We start from the raw sequence: 22,711 nt of genomic DNA, 5'->3' as shown, positions 1-22,711 counted from the left end.
AGTTGATGACTGAGGGGGGGGGTGAGGGGATTACTCAATGAAGCCATCTTGAACTTTAGGCCTTTCCAGAACTCACACTGTTATGCAATGGAGGATTTTACCCAGAAAGGCAAGAAAGCAAGAGGTTAAGAAGATAAGACTTTGATTACAAGCTGTTTTTAAACTAAAAGTGGTAAAAAAGGATGCACTGGATCACTGTTGTAACTTAAGTTATATCACAACCTTTCTCACGGTGTTTCTCCACAGATGAATTATTTTCACTACAATTAACCATAAAGATAACGGTCAAGATGTGTTGACTTGGATGGGGCATGAAAATGGGGGTTGACCATAATATTTTTGAAAATGGGAGATATCACTAATTGGAACTAGTAATGGGGTAGGTCTAACTAACCCAAAAATGACACAATATTAAGAAGTGGGTTGAGATTTATCTATTTTACAATATTCGTATTTTCTCTTTCCAGTGAACACACGAAAAGTGTTTGAATTGGTGGAATGTCTTGCTTCTGACTATAAGACGTTTGCCACTTCATATTGTGCCCTTTTTGACATTTTCAAGTGGGAGGATATTGCTTAGAAGTATTCCAAGTTGTGCTGTGAGCAGCGTTGTGATGTGGAAGTTTATATATATAACACGGAGAATAGGTAATCATTTTTCACTTTTAACTATTGCAGCAGAATTTTGTCCTCTACTGACAGGTAATCTTATTGCAAGCATCATATTAGTGACGTGATTGAACCTTTTCGTTGGGAGCATTGCAGACTAACATCTTGAGTTAGAAGTATAACACGGAATTTGATCCATCTTCTATGCAGTCTTGATGACTCTCCCGCAGAAACTATCTCACGCATCGACTCACAGTGAAACAATTAAGGAAAAGGTACTTGAGAAAGTCACCACCTTGTACCGGATGGAAATTAATTTCACAGAACCCAGCATTAGCGTTCTTCAAGAACTCACCATCTAAAGCTCCTTAGGCCTTAGCAGATAGCCATCTTCGAAAATTGATGCTGCAAACCAACAATTGACATCCTTCGCAGAAAGGTTCTTTGCATTCACCATAATATTATTACCACAAGAGTTCCTCTTAGAGAAATATTCGTGATGCGTCTCAACAATCTAAATGTGATCAGCACAGTGGGAATAGTAATCATCACTTACATCTTATTTATGTAAGTGTATGGCATTTTCTTTTCAGAAAATTCTCACAAGTATACGCATCTATGTTTCAGCTTATATATTTCACTTTGTAAGAAGGATGCATGTTCTTGCTGTTTTGATTTGGTTCAAAATATTATGTTACCTTCGAATCAAATTCCTTAATGTCGTTTCTATATGCATTAATGCATCACAATCTTTCTTTGAAGTTCATTCCAGGTTTAATTATAAATTGCCATTAATTTGAAAACTCCCAGCACATTTCCCTGTATTTATTTGTTATGACCGTACAATTTAAAAGACAAACTCAATTAATTCTTCCAAATCACATAAGTACTAGCAATTTTCTGACAGATTAATAAGAATGCAGTCATCCTCTTCTGGATTTAATAATTTTCGATAAAACTCGAAAGTGATGTCAACTAAACCACCAAATGATAGTGCATGTATAATAGTATTGTTTGTTGAGATTTTATGTCTACAGCCCAACTTAACGAACCATTGTTGTTATCATTCATCCCGGAAAAAAACTTAACTAGTAACTAGTCCTAACTCCTAATTAATCCAACTTCTTGTAATACACCCTGCCTTTTACATATATATATAAATACAAATCGCTAACTTTGAATAAAAAAAAAGAGTTGATGAACCAAAATTTTCTTCTCTCTGATTTATCGTCGGTATGGATGTTGTAGCTATGCCACCATAATCTAGGTTCGATTCAACCTTCATTAAGCCCTCCAAAACCTTCATGACAACTAACATGGAAGGCCTTTTTGGTAGGCACCACACAGCAACCTTCATCATTTCCGTTGCTTCATTTATATGTAACAACATGTCTTTAGGGTGTTTGTCAACAATGTCCTGTAGTAGGCCTTCTTCTGCTTTTGTTTTCAAAATATTAAGTAAATGCATGCTCTCTTCAGGTTGGGAGAAGTCTAGATTCTTCCTTCCACACACAATCTCCAGTGCTACAACCCCAAAGCTATATACATTAAATTTTTCTGTGACGACGGAATTGAACCATTCCGGAGCCAAATACCCACGGATTCCTCTCATTGTGGACATAACTTGCTGGCTTTGGTCTTTGTCTATCAGCATAGACAACCCGAAATCAGAAACCTTCACATTGAAGCTTTGATCCAAGAGGATATTTTGTGGTTTAATGTCTAAGTGGACAATCTTCTGCCTGCACTCTTCATGGAGATAAGCAAGACCTTTGGCTACACCGCGTATGATATGTCGCCTTGTTTCCCAACATAGTGAAGGCTCATCATATTTATTGAATATCCATTTCTCCAAGGACCCATTCAACATGTGCTCGTAAACTAAAAGCGCATGAGATTTATCAGCGCAGAATCCTACCAATTTAACCAGGTTGACATGGTGAATACTGCCTATTGACACCACTTCGGCTAAGAATGACTTCTTCACTTGGCCTACACCATCAAGACATTTCACAGCAACTTTAGTGCCATCTATCAGAGTTCCCTTGGACACCGACTCAAATCCTCCTTGCCCATGCTTTGTAACAAAATTCCCCATTGTAGCTTTCAACTCTTCATAAGTGAATTTTGTAGGCATCCCTGGTACATGATCTAGATAGTCCTCTTCGTGACTGCCACTCTTGACGAGAACCTCTTGGTGATCATTTCTGCTCCTTAGAAGAACAACTGAAATGGTTATAATAAAAAAAATACCAAAGAAAGCTCCCAGGCTTGACCCCAATATAACTCTGATCCGATCTATATTGGCTGGAGGCGACGCAATTGGTGAAGCAGAAATTGCAGTCTGGGGTACTTGAACCTTGATGAAAGCGGATGAGTTGTAACTGATCTTTGGTTCATTTATTTTCATCAACGAAAACAGTTGGGAAGGCATAGAGCAGTTTCCACTAGAATCATTTGAACCATATTGAAACAGAGCGACTTTGCAAGAACAGTTACTTAGACAGGCTTTCTTGCAGCTCTCAATATCAGTATTTGTGATATTGGCTGGATCGTAGAAATAAGTTAGGTCTTCTAAATCTAGAAGGTGGTGATACTGAGGACCTTCACAAGACAGCGGAGTGATCGCTGAACAGACCTGTTTATCCTTGAACGGCGTAAAATAACTTGTGTTGTCACTAGTTTCTCCCGGACAGGTACATTTCCCATTTGAGCAAATGCCATAGTTGCCACAAACCATAGGATAATTACAGTCGTCTAAAAGATCCGTCAAGAGATCGTCGACCTCCTCCCACCCAGACGACGACCGCTCAAAAACTTTCAAATGCCCATCCACCCTGTAGAGAAAAAACCCCACGGTCGAGACATAGAAGCGCGGGCTCATGGTCCGATGTTTTGATGGCCCTCGGTCTTCGTTGATTTTAACGACAGAAAGACGATGGGATGGAACTGCGATTTTTTTTTTTAGTATAAAAACAAAATCGGTTTTGGAAAACCTAACTTTTCCAAAAAAAAGAAAGAGAGATTGTAAAGAGAAATTCTTAGTGAGTTGAGTGTTCATTCTTTTGTGAGTGAATTGAGAGCTCTTGTGTCGCGTTCTCACGGATTAGTAAAGCTTGGATGAGGTGTTCACGTAGCAAATTGCGAACCACGATATATCCTTGTCTTGTGGTTGGTTCTCTTTTGCATTATTATATTTACTTTATATGCTTTTTAAATTGTTAATGAGAAGCGTTGGGATATTCTTTTTTTGTGTAGGATTGATCCGTTTGTTGTGGTAAATGATTATTTATTCACAACAATTTATATCGGGGCGATAGAAGTAAACAGACCTTCTAGGATTTTGAGTTTTGGTAAAGAACCATAGTGCTTTCGAAATTTATGTAGACTAGGTGTTCGATAAAACCGAGTGAGATAATTTTTTGGGTTATTGTGTATGACTTGAAAAAGGGGCTCCCAAGATGTCAAATGCTAGATTTAAAGTAGAGAAGTTTGATAAAGAACAAAAGAAAAGATAGCAGGGGTGATGTCGAATGAGATGACTTCCACAAGCAAGTGGAAGGGTAGTTCGAAGAACCCTTTAAAACCGTAACGGTCCAATTGCAAAGAAAAGGGGCATTATCTATGTGATTGCTCTGTAACAAGATGAGTGGTAAGTTTGAGAATGAGGATGTTAGTGAAGCAAGTCTTGCCAGACGATGGGGATGATGTAAGTCTTTTTGGTGTCTACACAAGGCGACCACATGAACGTGGATTCAGGGTGTTCCTACCACATGTGTCCAAATAGGAAGTGGTTTGCTACCTATGAGAACTTGAGTGGAGGTTCCGTTTTGATGGGATGGCGTTGCTTGTAAGGCGGTTGGGATTGGAACTATCTGGGTCAAGATGCATGATGGTGTAGTGAGGACTTTAACCGATGTGAGGCATGTTCCCGAAGTTAAAGAAGAACCTTATTTCTCTTGGTACCTTGGATTCCAAAACAATTTTGTGGGAAATGGTGGAGTCCTAAAGATTAGTGGCTCTTTAGTCATTATGAAGGGTCAAAGACATGGAAACTTGTATACCATCGGTGATAAGTGATGTGATGGGTACATGTAGTGATGATTTGCACAAAATTTGGCATATCTGGGCATATGAGCCAGGATTGTCCGAGTTTCGAGGGGCTCTTGAAAGACTTGGAGAAACCAAGTATGGAACCAGTATTGCGTCTATGGCAAGGTTCGAGTCAAGTTCGGTTGAAGCGAGAGGCATCCCGGATTATGTGCATCACGGATGTTTGGGGACCTTCTCGAAAGTGGCTTCTAAGGGAGGTAACGGTATTATGTCTCTTTCATCGATGATTATACACACGGTATGTGTGGGTATATATCTTGACGCCCAAGGATGAAGTTTTGAGACATTTAAGAAGTGGAACGCAAGGGTTGAGAATCGCATTGATAGGAAGGTGAAGATCCTACGGCCCGACAATGGTACCGCTTGAGTATACCTATAGGCCTTTCCAAGAGTTTTGTGTAATGAGTGGAATTGCTAGACTTTGACGTGACAACGCCACAATGAGAATGGATTGAGAGAATGAATCGCACGTTGCTTGAGAAAGCTAGGTGTTTGCTTTCCAATGCCAACCTTGCAAAAAGTTCGGCGCGATCACGGTGGCCATGGCGTGTTACTTGTATAATAGATCACCGGTTCCGCGATAGATCGCAAAACACCTTATGAGGTGTGGGCAGGGAAACCGGTGATTATCGAGTGTTTGGATCTAGTGCTTACTACCACATGAATGATAGTAAACTTGATTCTAAAGCTAGGAAAGCAATATTCTTGGGCTATTGGAGGAAATAACGGATTGTGGTGTCTAGAGAACCACAAGATGATGAGGTTACCTTTGATGAGACTTGGTGCTATTTTTTTAGCAGGTAGGAGAATTTGGAAATAGGGGTGATTCTATACAATCTCATGATTGAGATAGAAGCGTCGAGGATGCTAAAAGAGTGAGGTTCTTAGTGAAAGAAGTTTAAACTTTGGCTAGATTAAAGCCAAAGAGAAGTGTGAAACAAGTTATCAGTAGCATGATAAAGCCGGTGAAGCATTATGGTCAACCGGATCGGAACGATTGAATATTGCGGATGATGAACCGGATAGCTTCAAGGAACATTAGAGATGCTCATTTTAGAGATTGGTCGGTGGATATCGCGAGAAAATGGTGGAGGCTCGTGACAAGTTTTGTATTTGGCAATTTGTTTCATTGCTAAAGCGGCAAGCGTGGTTTTTGGGTTGTAGAAGGTTCTCTATGGAGTTGAGTTCCAACATTGGTTGGAGGTACTCCACAAATGGTGGAGGCTCATGCATTGTTGATTGATGCCTTTCGAGGCATGGCCCTTTTTGATTGCTCTTTGTGAGCATGACTTTGAAGATGGCTCTTTGTGAGCGACACTCTTTGTGGGTGGCTCTTTGTGAGCAAGACACTCTTTGTGGGTGGCCCTTTGTGGGCATGGCGTGCTCTTCGTGGGCATGACTCTTTGTGGGTGGCTCTTTGTGAGCATGACACTCTTTGTGGGTGGCTCTTTGTGAGCAAGAACTCTTTGTGGGTGGCCCTTTGTGGGCATGGCCCTTTCAGGCGGTTGACCGCGAAGTTACGGATGGATGTGTTCTTCTTTGGATGTGTTCAACCGGTTTTATGTGTTAAAACCTCACCGAGGTGGAGAATGTAGAGAAAAACGAGATTTTTCGCTTTCACGGCCAAAGGCGCTGGCTCAAAGAAGCGACCAACGAAGAAGCGGCGCCGCGCTGCTCCGATGATTTTATTGTCTTTTTGTTTGCGGGCCTCGCTACAAGAATCGCGATTTTTTTGTTTTTAGTATAAAACAAAATCGTTTTGGAAAACCTAACTTTTCCAAAAAAGAAAGAAAGAGAGAGATTGTAAGAGAGAAATTCCAGTGAAGTGTTCATTCTTTGTGAGTGAATTGAGAGCTTTAACGGACTTCTAGTAAAGCTTGGATCTATAATTAGGCAAAAACCACGATATATCCTTGTCTTGTGGTTGGTTCTCTTTTGCATTATTATATTTACTTTATATGCTTGTTAAATTGTTAATGAGAAGCGTTGGGATATTACTTGGAGGGTGTTGAAGTCTTGTCTAGTGTGAAGGATCGATCTTTGTGTAGGATTGATCCGTTTGTTGTGGGTAACGTTGTTTCCGCAGTTATTTATTCACAACACACCCCCAATTACATATATTGGGAAGACGATGTTGATGGAACTGATATAACAGAATCTGGAGGATTTGGCTCAGAAGTCAGTATGAACAAGGTAAGACCGCGTCCATTAATGAACTTCACATAGCTTGCTTGCTTGTTATTTTTGGTGCCACTAATCTTTTTTTGATAGTAAAATTGTGGAGGATTTGACTCGATAGAAGCAAACAGACCTTCATTTGTAACAGAATGAGAATACAAACCTCCTTCGGCCGTCCAAGTCAAGGATGATACACTAGCAGTGAGCCTCTGTCCTGCCACCAACCTCCGCCCCAGAAGTAGTACGTCTGTTGGTAATCATAGGACTGCCAGACGGTACTGTTATTTTTGTCAAACAACACAAGTTTTCCCATCTCAGTCATGTTTAAGCCTACAACAGACTTTCCCGTAGTGTTTGTAGACCAAACTAAAGTACCATTGTCTTCTGGCAATATCAAGTCTCCATCTCCAGTGAGCTGTAATGTTGCATTTTCTCTAACAGGATTGTTTCGAGTGGCAGACCAAACCACTTGCAGGATTCCTGTTGAAGGAGAGGGAATATAAGTTGCCCCGCTGTTTTCTCCGACTATGAAAATGGCAAATAAGAAAGAACGGCAATCGCCATTGCAGTAGAATCCACATGCAAACCTTGGACCAATGCTTTGACGTACAAGGATGGACCTCACCATAGACCCATCGGAGAAAGTAACAACATCTTCATTCATCAGCTTATTATTAGTCCATGTATAGACAGATTGGCAATTGGATAATAATCTAAAGGTTGGGCGTTGGATGAATAACAAACGCCTGTTAGTACAAAGACAAAGATGACTTGAACTTGGTACAATAACTTCCAGTAGATACCCATGAACAAACTCCTCTAATTTGATAAGTTTAAATTACAGTTCAAGTAAAGTTCAAGCAGAAGAAAGAAATGGCTGAACATTGAAGAACTCTAATATTATTTATGGCTTTCCCGAATTTTTTTTTATCGAATTTCTTTTATCAAATTGTCACATTGAATTGAATTAAAAATTTAAGACTATAATGTTCCAACAACCCAAGCACTGAACCGAGAAAAACTTCGGTCCTCACGCAGGTTTTCAGCACACAAATTTTTCCATGTCAACAAGTTTTTAACTCATCTACAATATATTGATTGAATTCTTATTTTGTGCTTGATTTATCTCCATAATAAAAATATATAATTACCCAAAAGTTTATAATTAAAATCTCTTCCAGTTTTTTCTTCTTAAATTGGTAAATTTGCTGAAAATTGTATGAACTAGAGCTCCTATATTGGTGATTCCAACTCTCAAATGCCTCAAAAAATGGTAGTTTTCAATATCCCATTTACTCGATTTGATCAAAATGTAAACTCTTTAGGCATTTTTTGAAGAACTTGACATGAATTCGAATTAGAAGTACAAAAGACTGATTTTAACAACACCCCGTATTGAACAAGTCCAATAAGCTCTTTAATTTAACTCGATCAAACATTAAAAACAATATTTTGAGAACCGAGCTAGTAATCAAACTAATTTTTTGTTTAAATGGTTCAAACATGGTTCCACTTGGTCAGACCAATTGATGTTTATTTAGCAAAAAATTTGATAAATTATATAATTACAAAAATGAAATGAATAAATCGATATTTTAATACAGTATTAATTGGTATTATAGATCAAAATGGAAGTATTCTACAAAAAACACATAATAGCATGTTGGTTTGGAGTTTGGACTGCCTGGTTTAGGTGCATCAATTTTTCACAAAAAAAATTATAACTAGCCATGCAGCCCGACCTGTGGCCGGGCCTGTTATTCTTAAACCCATCATGTCCGGGCCTATATTTAAGGGAAGCACTTGGAAGTTTAACATATCCATATCCAATAAGTAATCCATATCCATATCTATTAACTAATACATATCCATATCCATATCCAATAACTAATACATATCAATTAACTAATCCATTGTTTTTTAGAATTTGTTTTCTTTTATCCCATACGTACATTTGAAATAATGAAATAATGAGTAATCCATATCCATATCTATTAACTAATACATATCCATATCCATATCCATATCCAATAACTAATACATATCAATTAACTAATCCATTGTTTTTTAGAATTTGTTTTTTTTTATCCCATGCGTACATTTGAAATAATGAAATAATGCGTAGATTTGTTTTTTGTTTTAGCATAACACATGAAAGGACAATTTTAATTTATATTAAATTAGAGAGCAGGCCAAATTCAAGGTTAGTTTGGTAAGAAGGCAAGTAATTATTTTTCAAATATTTTTCAAATAGGGACTATTTTAAAAACTTTGCTGACGTGGCTCACTATGGGCATCTTGAGAGAAACGGATATTAATATCCATATCCATATCTATTAACTAATACATATCCATATCTATTAACTAATACATATCCATATCCATATCCAATAACTAATACATATCAATTAACTAATCCATTGTTTTTTAGAATTTGTTTTTTTTTTATCCCATGCGTACATTTGAAATAATGAAATAATGCGTAGATTTGTTTTTTGTTTTAGCATAACACATGAAAGGACAATTTTAATTTATATTAAATTAGAGAGCAGGCCAAATTCAGGGTTAGTTTGGTAAGAAGGCAAGTAATTATTTTTCAAATAGGGACTATTTTAAAAACTTTGCTGACGTGGCTCACTATGAGCATCTTGGGAGAAACGGATATTAATCCATATCTATTAACTAATACATATCCATATCTATTAACTAATACATATCCATATCCATATCCAATAACTAATACATATCAATTAACTAATCCATTGTTTTTTAGAATTTGTTTTTTTTTATCCCATGCGTACATTTGAAATAATGAAATAATGCGTAGATTTGTTTTTTGTTTTAGCATAACACATGAAAGGACAATTTTAATTTATATTAAATTAGAGAGCAGGCCAAATTCAGGGTTAGTTTGGTAAGAAGGCAAGTAATTATTTTTCAAATAGGGACTATTTTAAAAACTTTGCTGACGTGACTCACTATGAGCATCTTGGGAGAAACGGATATTAATATAGGTAGGATATGGGCCAAGTTCAATTATTCCACACCGAACCAGAATTTTTTGTGAGGGAAATGCTACTTTAGGAAAAGCTGTCTGGAAGAAAGAAATCAACATCTCACATTAGAAAGTTAGATTAATTAGTAGAGAGTTGATTTGTCATTTTGTGTTATCGGATGGCCTTAGAGCAAGTCCAATGGGGGACTATATGGGCTACTAAAGGCAAATATAGCACCCCAACCACCAAAATGTGTTTCCAATGGGGTTGCTAAAAGGCTCCTAAATTTGGAAGGAGCCATAAACCGAGCCAAAGTTAAGACCTTTGCTATCAACTGCTATAATAAGTTTCGGGAGATGGACGGCATAGTTTCTGCTGTCCGTGTGTTAAATTTCGATGGACGGCAGAAATTGTGTCGTCTGTCCAGAAAAAATTCAACTTAAGTTTACAACTAATGGACGGACAGTAGAAACTATGTCGTCCGTATCCCTTTAGCACCTCATTTTCATCCCTCCATTGGAACGGTTTTTCTGTTTAACTGCTTTCAAATTTGACTCTCCTTCTATTTAGCTGATGTAGCGCAGTTTCGTAGCTCATTTTGGCAGCTCTCCATTGGACTCACTCTTAACCAATTGGAGCATTTTTTTTTTACAAAGAACATAATTTATTAGCTTATAGCTAATAGTTTATACAGTGAGTGCTGGACTCAACTGAAAGAGATTTGGACTATCATGGGAACAACCAAATTACAACCCAGATCAATATGAGACTTTCCTAAGTCAGCTAACAAGTGTGCATGCTGAATCATTTCTTTGAGACAAAAGACAACTTAATTTACAATACTCAAAAGACTTTTGCATAGTGGCCAACTCTGACAAAAGACTTTGTAATTGCCACGAAGTATCTTCGGTAGACCCGGCCATTTACACCTTTCGCCAAAGACTGGCAAGTAGAACATACTATTACTTTTTTAATTCCTTCCTGCAAGCTAGGCTCTTTTAAGTGCCCACTTTAGAGCAAGAAACTTTGCTTCATTTGCTCCATTTACATCGCATTGCTTGCTTCCTGCATATAAGATTGGCTTATTCCATTTATTAATAGCAAAACCAATTCCACCTATGTTTGTCAGTGGGCACCATCAGTGACAACCAAATATAATTCAGAAATCCAATGTTTAGGGATAAATTAAGTATCGAATAGGAAGATCGAGGAGGTTTTGTAGGAAGGACAGAGTGTTTAGCTTGGTTTAAGATTGAGGATACATTCCCTAGTTTGTGATTGTGCTTGAAGGTTTAGTTATTTCGATCTAACCATATGAAATAAGATATGTTAATTAAGTAGATTGACTAGGCTATGTTTGATAAGAGCTGTGGCAAATACAAATTTTGTCACCATTTGCTATTGGCAAATTTGCTATGTGACAATTGCAAATAACTTGTGGCAAATTTAATTCCACTGTTTGATGATACTGTGGTAAACATCATTTGCCCTTATTTGCAACTATTTGTTGTTGTTTGATTGTCCAAATTTGCCGCGGCAAATATTTTATTTTTTCATTTTTTGTGCTTTTAAAATATTTAAGATTTAAAAATTATAGCTACTCTTATTTGTAAATTTATTTTATTTGTATATGGTTCCATTGAAAGACATGATGTTAATCTCTTAGCTACTACGGTCGTATGCAAGACACAAGTTTACTATGTAGATGGATTTGATAAAACGTTGTATAAGACACAATTTATATATGGCTGTTGACTTTGACCAAATATTGTTGACTTTCATCAAGCTTTTCTTTTTCATAATCTTGTTCAGCAGCCTAAAGAGCAGAACACTTGTCAATATCAAACTTGTAGGCACAATAAAAACAGATTTCATAAGTCAATAAATTCAAACTTTTATGTATTCCCACCTCTATAAGGTTTCGGATCTGAGAAACTCACTTGTTGACTGCATCTTGAGTGCTACCATCACCAACAATAGTAGTTGTTTCTTTGCTTAGCACCACCTTTGCAGCATAACCAAGAACCTCCTTCTCAGCTTTGTCAAGGGTTAATCCAACCTCCTCTCTAATCACAGTGGCTACACACGTATGGTAATGGTTCAAGAAAACAGTATAAAGAGAAATGTAATACGGGAACACAATGATCAAACATTTGGAGAAACGAAGGGAGGCAATTTTAATAGCAAAAACAAAAATCAGAACTGCCACTGGAAGGTTGTCCAAAACTCACTCCCCCCTAAGATCTTCATCATCAAAACTCAAAAAGATTTCACCCATGTTTGGGTTATTTCCAAGGAATGTCATTCCACGCTTAAAATTTTCTTTAGACAACTCGAGACCTTTCAAGGCATCACGAACTTTCTGCATCATGCTAGGAGGTCGCTTCAAATTGCCCGTCATTGCCTTAGCAGCTTCTACAAGATGTTCGAATGTCTTAGCTATCTTCTTGTCGTTCACATCTATGCGTGGTTTTTTTTTCTTTTGCCTATTCGAATTTTGACACGGTGATTCTTCGATCTTCCACATTCACTCCGGAGCCTTGGGTAGCATCTCTAGTATTGTCAACATATTCATTTACATTAACGGGGTCATTATCATCAGTTTCATCTATTAAATTAAACACACAACATAGTTATTAGTTTAGTAGTATCTTATCACATAAAAGAAAACCACAAATAAAAAAAAAACATTTCTCTTAACTTACCATCCAATATAGGTATAGCATCAGTATCATGCGCATTAAAGTTTCCACCTCCATTTGCATAATCGTTTCCATATATAAAGTCAAGCATCTCATAGTGTTGAAGCCACTTGGTTTTATAACTTGTTGTGGCTGGGTGGGCCTACAATGATAATGTGATCACTCACTGTAAGTCCTCTAGGAAGCTAGCTGTCACACCCCGAATTTCGACAGAATTCGGAAAAACATTATTTGTTCCCGACTCTTCGATCTCCGAGGTATGATGCACTCTCAACTCCCAAAAACCCATAAACAGTTTAAATATGCGGATAATAAAAACCAATAAAAATTTTAACTTAAACAAAAGTCTTCTTCATGACAAAGATTCACAAATAAGATTATGTTACAACTCTCCTTTCAATAACTCTTTAATAAAATTTACAAATGAAAAATACAAAAACATTGTCTAGACTGAAATTCTATATCACCTCAAGGGAAAACAAAACAAATCTTGAGATGCAACGCTAACGCAAACCACAAGCAGCAACCACTCTTCTTCAACACTAAACCTGTCAAAACTTATCAACTATGTTCATTAAATGAACACACCCGATAAGCAAACATGCAAATCGGGTTGGCAAGATTATAAAAATGCTGGTGTGAGTAGCTCTAAAACAACATATACTTATACAAATATATACATAATCCATCGGCGTTAGTTCCTCCACCGAGGCCTTTAACTTTCAACAACTAATATAACATACTCAAGTACAATAATTAAGCAGGTAGTTCCTCCACCGAAATTTTTTAACTTCCCACTAACCACACAACAAACTATCGCGCATCATAAATAAGGCATGTAGTTCCTCCATCGAGGTTTTAGGTTCAACTAAACAAATAACCAACATATTGCCATAATTAGATTATTTCAGCGTTTCTTTGCGTGTCCCTAAAATCACGTCATCTATCTATGTCTTACCTAGTTTCCTGGCTACCACAATCGCTACCCAACGCCGAACATGTACATCCACATGCCTCCCCTTACATAATGAACCACTCCGCGGCGTAACCACCTCGGCGGGATGCGCGACACCGTAAATCCTCACACGGAAGCCAAATATATGTAAAGTATCGCCACTATTCGGGTTACGCCGGGGAGGGCCATTCACTTTCATCAAAGCGCCGGGAGGGCCAATCACATTACTTACGCCCAAAGGCCATTCAGATTAACTGAAACGCCAGAAGGGCCAATCACATTACTTACGCCCGAAGGCCATTCAGATTAACTGAAACGCCAGAAGGGCCAATCACATGAGTTGTGGTAGCTAGGTTCTAGGATTTTCGTTACGTAATTTATTCAGGTGTCATACATTAATGACTCATAATAAAATTCCACTATATCACGTGCAGGTCAATTACCTTATTGCACTAAGCCACCATATTTAGACATATCTCAATTATTTCACATAACCACTTTCATTATTTTACGTGCCAATATATTATTGCACTTCATAGTAGCATCTCACATATATAATAATGGAGCGTTTATATACATTTCTCAAAGATATTGCATTAATATATATACTCCAACATATTATATCATGTCACACTTACTTCAACGTATCGCATACATTTTTAGTATAGCGTAGTAGGAATATAACGTCTCCTAACATCTCAATATCGTCACGTGTCAAAAATACACAACATCAATGTCCAAACTTTCTTAGATACCGACAACCAAATTTATACAAGCTTCCACAACATTTTATTACTACATGTGTCCATATAATATACAACATAAAACGTAGCACAATTAGACAGTCCACAGTCCATAATCAAAGCTATATATGTGCTTTACACACTACTCACGTCAAATCTAAATTAGATAATGACCAACCAAGTTATACAATATCCGACAACGTTTTATTATTACATTTATCCATAAAAACAAATATGTGAAAAACTGGAAAAGTCAACATTCCACAGTCAACGGTCAACGGTCAAAGTCAAAGTCGACATGTCATGGTCAACGTCAAAGTCAAAGGTCATGGTCAAAATCAACACCTCATGGTCAAAGTCAAAGTCAACCCATCATGGTCAAGGTCAACACATCATGGTCAAAGTCAAAATCAACACGTCATGGTCGAAGTCAACACATCATGGTCAAAGTCAACCCATCATGGTCAAAGTCAACACATCATGGTCAAAGTCAAAGTCAACCCATCATGGTCAAGGTCAACACATCATGGTCAAAGTCAAAATCAACACGTCATGGTCGAAGTCAAACTGTCATTGTCAAAATCAAACTGTCGTTTCCATGTTCGACAAGTTCAGGGTCATAGCCATGGTTCATGGCTAAGGTCAAAGTGCATGGCTCATGGGCTCATGACCAAGGTAATGGTTCGAACCCAGCTGGCCAAGCCCAAACCTTATAACCCGAAAGTCTAAACATTTAAAGACCCAATTAGATCTATTTTAAGTCCTATGGACTGGCCCCAAGCAATATTAGAAACGGGCCCAAAAACTTTAAATTGAACTGATCCACAAATTTAAAACAAAACTGGGCCCAACATCAACTGAACTGGCCCATAGGCTAAGCCAAATTAGTCTGGCCCCAAACAAAACAAGCTAGGGCCCAAGAACTTAAAACATTTCGGCCCAACTAACCAACCAAGCCCAAGAGAAACCGACCCAGGCCCAAGTCCAGCCGGTCATCTCCTTCCTCCAGCAGCCACCAATCTCCGGCCACCACCATCTCCCATTTCAACCAACCGAAATCACTCCCCAACACCAACCCTACAACTTTACTAAAAGCCAAAAACTCGATTCTTAAGTTTAAAATCCTCAACCAAAACTGGATCTGGAACCTTCATTGCCGTCATTAATGGCTTCGACAAGCTTCCAACAGCATTCACGCCTCCTCACTACCCCATTCATCAAACAATCAACCCACAACAACCCAACATTCAAAGACACAACCAAAAGCGGTTCAAACTACCAAAAATCGCCCACCCTAAAATCACAGTAATGGCGTTCGGCGCCATTAAAGCCTTCTCAAGCTTTGGCAGCACCTTACCATCACCCAAACAAAACAACAATAACCCCTCCAAAGCAACAATCCATCCCCAACAACCAATTCCAACCAAAACCCAAGCAACAAGTTTAATTTAAACTGGCGATTTCTGGCCGCCATTAATGGAGCTTCGACAGCTCCCATCTATCGCCCTCACACACCCTACACGACCCCATCACTACAAACCATTCAAGTTAACAACTTACAAAAAACACAAGGTGACAGGCGATGCCATTACGCCTGTTCAGAGCTTGAACAGAGCTTCCACAGTTTAATTACAAAAAACGAAATTCAACAAAGTTAAATAATACAAATGACACGAAGTCCAATACAACAGGATAATGAGCAGTACATACAAAACATAAACATTAGACAGTATACACCGATACCCGAAAACCATAAATCCGGTGAAATAGCAAAATAGTTACTCACGCTTTTACGTAGAATTTCCGAATTTAATCCTCCTAGTCCGAATCAAGGCTCCCAACTTCGAAAGCAAACAAGCGTTAAGCTCTACCTCCATTTTCATTATTTTTATTATTTTTAAAACCCTATTCTCTAGAAAAATGTGTTTATATACTTGGGTCCGAAACCCAAGCCCAAAACAGACTCGGGCCCAAAAACCAGGCCCACATGTCCCGAGTCCAATCCAACCAATTTTTTTAAAATAAATTATTTAATTAATAAATAAATAAATAAAAACGTATTTTAAAAATACGGGCGTTACACTAGCTTCCATTTAATGACAAATATATTAAAGTGAAATATATACAAAATGGCTAAATCAAGATCATTTACCTGAATATACCTCTCCCATACATCGGCATCAACCTGAATGTATTTAGTTTGATGGTTAAAGGAGAAGCCACTCTGGGCTAGCAACTGTGTAGGCACCCTTTAATGTCCTTAGCCTAGAGCGCACATTCTTCCATTCCACGTTTTGAGAACCATAATTGATTACGACACTTGCAACTTGAACTAGAGTATCTTTCTTGGAAATATAAGAATTCTGAGAACCCTCCCTAGAACAGTAATGATGTCAAACAAAGTTCAGACAAGGACCTTGTCCATTCCATTGTTCCAATGTATTTGATGCTTCCCCTGAGGAGCTTCTGGAATTGGCGAAGGTGGGGGTAGAGGACGTGGTGCTTGGCTTCTAGCATTGTTATGTGACATTGTTTTGAATATAATAAACCAAAAGAGATTAATATAATAATCAATGTTCTATATCGACACAAAACCAAAATGTAACAGTAAACTTCGTAGTGTAGGACCTGGAACCAAAACAAAGTTAAGATAATCATACACAAATATAATCAAAGAGTTACTAATATAAGGAAGGCTATAAGGAACCATACTGTCATATAGAATAACAAAAGTCATAAGCCAGAATAATACAAGCATCCCAGAGGCAAAACACATCATTCAACATAGCCAAAACAACGACAACAAAAAACATAAAGTTAAACCACTATTGCCAACAACACACTAGTTATTCTTCTCCATTTCGTTCATCTCGACGCTCCCACATGTTCACCATCAACCCATCTCTCCATGATGTCCAACCATCACTCGGATTCATGGTTATCCCCGCATCATCGCCTACTTCTCCATTTCCTTCCTCTTCAATAGTCGCTCTTTCTTCTTCCCATATATCATCATTATTATCAAGCAAAAAATTATCTTTGCTTGTGTCTGAACGTCATGGTGGGGAGCAATTATCTTTTCTTCAACACACCAATTGTCATTTCAACAACATTCCGCAAAGATAAATGACGGAAGTTATACATTTCTCTTGCATTTCGGGCAACGTTGTATCTAGAGTTACGTTGTTGGTCACTAAGATGATATCTTACAGCATGATATGGTGTAAGGAAGTGTGGAACTAGCAGGAACCCAGTATTGGCGAGATAATACTTACCTATATGAAAAAATTAATTAGAATGATTGCTGAATTTTAATAATACTAAAAAACAGTTGGGATTTGAAATGTTTTAAGGATACATACCATGTGGTACAGTTAGTTTGTGCCTGGCGACTCCACTCGCACATCTCGATAAGCGACCATCATGGGCGGAACCCTCCCAACCAGTAAGTACATAGGTGAATCTCATACCAAATGTACATGCCACTAAGACATTCTGAGTAACCTGACACTTTTGATTACGATACCTAACTTGATCTTGAGGTGCTATGTAAGCTTCAAAGTGGGTGCCATCAATTACACCCACAACATCCTAATTAATATACCATCATTAGTAATAGAATTACTAATTAACATTATGTGCATTAGATATATAGCTAACAAATCTGGAAAAAATGGTGCCAAGGTTTAGGTGTTCCACCACAGTCGGCTGGAGAGTTTTCCATGGTAGCAGGCCGTACCTCATCTATATGTAGCCTAAGTAGTGCATTTAAGACTCGGTGGAAGTATCGGTTAATTGTTTCAATTGATCTAAAAAACTGAACTTCCAAATTCTGATTCCTTAAGTCGTGCCCAACCGTGTGTAAGAAAATGGCTACTTGTTCTTCAACCTTAACAGACCGACTATCAACTAACCTATACGCCCGCAATCGAGTGCATAGACGTTCAAATGTGAATATTCTCATTCTCAACTGATCGTAGCATATATGGTCACTACACCTGAACATTCGCGTGAACACAATGTTTCTCTGAGCATCCCAATTTCTAATGATGGCCCTAAGAACTATAACCCTTCGCTTATTTATCCTATACCATTGGTACCACATCATAGCCTGCATGATTGTTAGCATCATGGTAACCGCAGCAAACCTACGTATGCTCTTCATCAGTCGGCATTCTACCTAATTAAATGGACAGTCATGCATGAGACTAAATAAGACAAAGCAAAAACATGGAAAACCCCGATTGGTAAATATTTTAAACCCGTCAAGTGTGATTTAAAATATGCAATGGAGGTTAATCTTAAGAAAGTATAAAATAAACTATATGTTGTTAATCTCAAGAAAGTATAAAATAATCTTAGTAGGTACAAGATTTCCTTGGTCGCCAAGGGCCATGCTTAGGCTTGAGTAACATTCCGGAACAAATAACTTTTATCCTATTAGAAATACAGTAGTTTTTTTTATTATTATTATTTTTGGGTTGAACACAAGTAGTTTGTTCTTAACATCCTTGTCATGCACTGGATGTAAGTCATAACTAATAATTAACCAAAATTTTCACACCCCCATTTCATAATTACACTTGAAATTAACCAAAGTGGCAAGACCCAAATAAAAAAATACTTCAAAATTAACTAAAATAAAAAGATGGGTACCAAAATTGAACAAGAAGGAACAAGCTTTTTATCTAAAAAGTTGCCAAAACATTCGAAAGAGAGGAGGAGGGATGAATGAGAGGAAGAGAGAGGAACGAACCTGTTAAGGAGAGGAAGTGATTTCTTCCTTGAGAAAATTGCAACTCACTGGTTGGATTTTGAAGAAGTTGGGTTGGAGAGATGTTATTGGTTTTTTTTCTTTTGGTGCGGCAATTTTTTTTTTTTGGTGGCAAATTCATGTGTTATTTTGGCGTTACAAAATTTACATAGCTCCCCAATATAAACTTTGTCACGAAAATGGTGGTAAATCAAAGGGTGTGGTGTGGCAAATCTTTGAAAACTTTGCCACCGGGTTAAAAAGGTATCAAACAGTGGCAAATATGAGTTTTTTGCATTTGCCATTATTTGTCACGGTAAATGGGGCTATCAAACATAGCCTAGGTTGTGTAGAGTGGTAGTATCTTTGGAGTAAGGTTGTGTGATAATGTGACTGATTAAATCTTTAAAATTGTAGATGTGGTTCCATGTTTCAGGTCTGAGTGTTAGTGGGCTAGTATACCAAATGATTTTAAGTGTAGGGCATGTAAGCAAAGCATGTGATAAATATAAATTAATAAGAATAAATATTAATACATAAACACTAATATCTAACCTAACGTACAAACACATGTTTAAATCAATTTTTTTACTCTCTAATAATAATGATGCAATATATATAACAAGAGTACGGATTCGTTCCACTCTTAAATTACTATGACTAAATAGGATTTAACTAATTAAATCAAAAGGAACAGAGTGAGAATAATAATTATTTGAAGAATTTTAATTCTATGATTATGTAATGACTCAGAATTTTTCTTAAGGGTAATCCGGTTATTTTAAGTGTTGATTCAGTGCTACAACAGTTAATTAATTAGATGCACATACGACTTTCGTTATTATCAATATTATTTAGTTGGTGCAATTATTATGATTTAAATTATTTCTTTTTAGTAATAGGTTTTATAAGAACTAGGGCGTGATCGTTTAGTTTGTTTCTAGCATGGGATGATTCAATTAAATTGTTGGTGCATTTGATGATTTAATTAAGAGATTTTCTTTAATGCGCCAAAAGTCAAATGCACTCAATGTGCACTAATCCACACCCCTCATCCACTCAAACCAAGGGTTGAGGATGTATTGCACAAAAGACAAATTTTTTTGAGTGAAAATTTTCACAAAAACCCAAATCTCAATGAAAAAGATGTCAAATCAAAGGCAACAAATTGTGCTCATTCGAATGGAGAGTGGTGTGATATCATTAACATATGCAGGAAAAAAACTACGCATGCTGAAATTTACGAAGTGTATGTTTGTGCCACTATAGGACATATCTGGAGAGAGAGAGAGAAATGGAAAGAGGTTTAAGCATTGCTTAAACTCATGGCGGCATGTTGCTAATTCTATCTTCAAAGAAATGAAAATTTACTTGGGAATCAAGATAGACACAATTCTGGACTCTCTAGAAACCAGAAGCCTTCTTGCCAGGCTCGACATCCAAGTTAAATTCAAGAACAAACTACCTATTCAGTGTAGATGGAAGTTCCCTCCTTCTGGTTACATTAAGTTGAACACAGACGGCTCTATGAAAGTAAACAGTGTCAGATATGGAGGAATAGGCATTGATCATCTTGGGAATGTAATCTTCTCTTGTGCTGGAGGAGGATATCAACGATCAGTTCTTTACCAAGAACTAAATGCCATTGAAATAGGTCTTCTTCTTTGCCAGCAACAAGGAATTCTAAAAGTTTCAGTTTGTTCAGACTCTCTCAGAGCAGTGCATATCCTCAAAGGATCAGAAGTTGCACCGTGGTACTGCTGTAACTTAACAACAGCTATAACCTATCATGTCTCTAAGATTGAGGATGTCATATTCACTCATGTTTATCGAGAAGTTAACCAAAGTGCAGATTACTAAGCAAACCTTTCTTGTTCTGTAGATGATACTCATGTATGTAATGGTCCACCTTTGGACAATAGACTTGCTAAACTTGTATCGAATGATGTAAGGGGAATGCTATATTTAAGATCTTAATGCAGGTAAGGGTCTGCCTAACCCTATTAACCTTTTTCAAAAAAAAAAAAAAAAAAATTTTGTGCTCATTGAGTCTGTGATGCATATTGAAGAAGCACTCTTTAATTAAGGATTTGAATTATGTGGGCTTTAGTAAAACCTTTTGGGCCACTTTTACGACAGTTTTTTAGCCTGTTTTATTATATTTGACATGTTATATATTGGGCCACCTTTCAAGTTTCAAGTTATTGGTTTTTCTCAATTAGTCTATCCTCTATAATTAATTTGGCCTCTTAAATTCATCCAGCCTTTTTCCTACTATTAAATACCCCTAAATGAATGTTTAATCAAAATATATTTGCTATACCGGAAAAAGGTAAGGTACGAGAGGTTTTAGGTTCCCGTGGTTGATTATATGTTCTTTGTGAAAATGGATTACTATGAGCAGGGATGGAGCCAAGAATCTGACCTAGGGGGGCGAGTGTATATACACAATCAAAATACAAGACGGCCTGATGGAGCCAGAAATCTGACCTAGGGGGGGAGTGCTTATACTATTTCAGAAAATGAAATAGCATGAAGCGTGTTTACCACTCTGACCATGTAATTAACAAGGGATAACAAAATGTATTAGTAGATGAAGTAAAACATTCAAATTATAAGCATACCCCATGGATCTCGAAAAGGAACAATCAAGACAGACTAGGAGAAAGCAAAGGCTTGGCCACTTTAAGCTCCCCACAGTCACTTATATACACTGTTTTAAAAGGTCTATTCCATATATTACGTGCACTCTCAGCTCTTTCATCTCCAGAAAACTAAGCCAAATCGTTGAATTGGCATATCCGATCAGATGGTTTCTAAGTAAGTATAACAACTATGGTCATCACCACATCAAGGCCGGAAAACAAAAATTACCACATCCCCTAGATGGGGAAATTAGGGTCTCCCCCAGGTACCAAAAAAAAAAAAAAAAAAAAAAAAAAAAAAAAAAAAAAAAAAAAAAAAAAAAACTAATAGGCTCATCTAGGGGGAGGGGGATATGGTAATACTAGTTAACCCAAATTCACCACTTATATTTTTTCATTCTTCTACTACAAATTTACTGACGCAGTCACGCTACACTATAGTCCAACATATAAATTATACATTGTACATATAAATTAACCATAAAATGACTTATACACTGTCTATAGTAATGGACAGTAAGTAAACAACACCACAATTGGAATGACAGCTTCTGCATACATATATTTGTCATCAAAAAGTATGATTACAAAATCAAAGAGGATATACAATTAATCATGATCACTTGTATCCACATACCACATTTACAAACAAAAAGAAGCTATTGGTTTGTTAGCCTATATCCTCCTATACAAAAAGATCGAACAAAGAGCTCAAGTAGCCAAGTCAGGCATTTGAAGCCGCTTTCGCCGAGTTTTCTTCAAGACATCAAAAACATCTATGATAGAATCTTTATCAAATTGTCTAGCAATATCTTTCTCAATAAACACAATCAAATAATTTGCTAGATAATCATCTTTCATCCTATTACATAGCCTGGTCTTTACAATCCTCATCGCTGAAAATGCACGTTCCGATGTAGCAGTTCAAACAGGTAAAGTCAACACAAGACGAATCAAAATCAGAATCAGTCTATCTATAAGATGATAAATTGTTGATTTTCCAGTTTCTATCAAAAC

The 22,711-nt window shown here is 37.2% G+C and overlaps 2 protein-coding genes across 2 annotated transcripts; one reads left to right on the top strand and one right to left on the bottom strand.

Annotated features, from left to right (window-relative positions):
- Positions 1–1,584: 1,584 nt before the first annotated feature.
- On the bottom strand, positions 1,585–3,493 carry LOC147494749 (G-type lectin S-receptor-like serine/threonine-protein kinase SD2-5). Its single transcript, XM_086568234.1, has one exon. It carries the CDS (start codon positions 3,491–3,493, stop codon positions 1,754–1,756), a length of 1,740 nt encoding a protein of 579 aa, XP_086424360.1. The 3' UTR covers positions 1,585–1,753.
- A 16,915-nt stretch (positions 3,494–20,408) lies between these two features.
- On the top strand, positions 20,409–20,909 carry LOC147494748 (uncharacterized). Its single transcript, XM_086568233.1, has one exon. The coding sequence runs from the start codon at positions 20,409–20,411 to the stop codon at positions 20,907–20,909; it is 501 nt and encodes a 166-aa protein (XP_086424359.1).
- Positions 20,910–22,711: the final 1,802 nt, after the last annotated feature.

Source organism: Coptis chinensis, chromosome 6 (assembly GCF_015680905.1).
Source record: "Coptis chinensis isolate HL-2020 chromosome 6, ASM1568090v1, whole genome shotgun sequence".
NCBI classification, from domain to species: domain Eukaryota; kingdom Viridiplantae; phylum Streptophyta; class Magnoliopsida; order Ranunculales; family Ranunculaceae; genus Coptis; species Coptis chinensis.
Note: the sequence above shows the minus strand (reverse complement) of the source record. Positions and strands in the feature narration are given on the sequence as shown.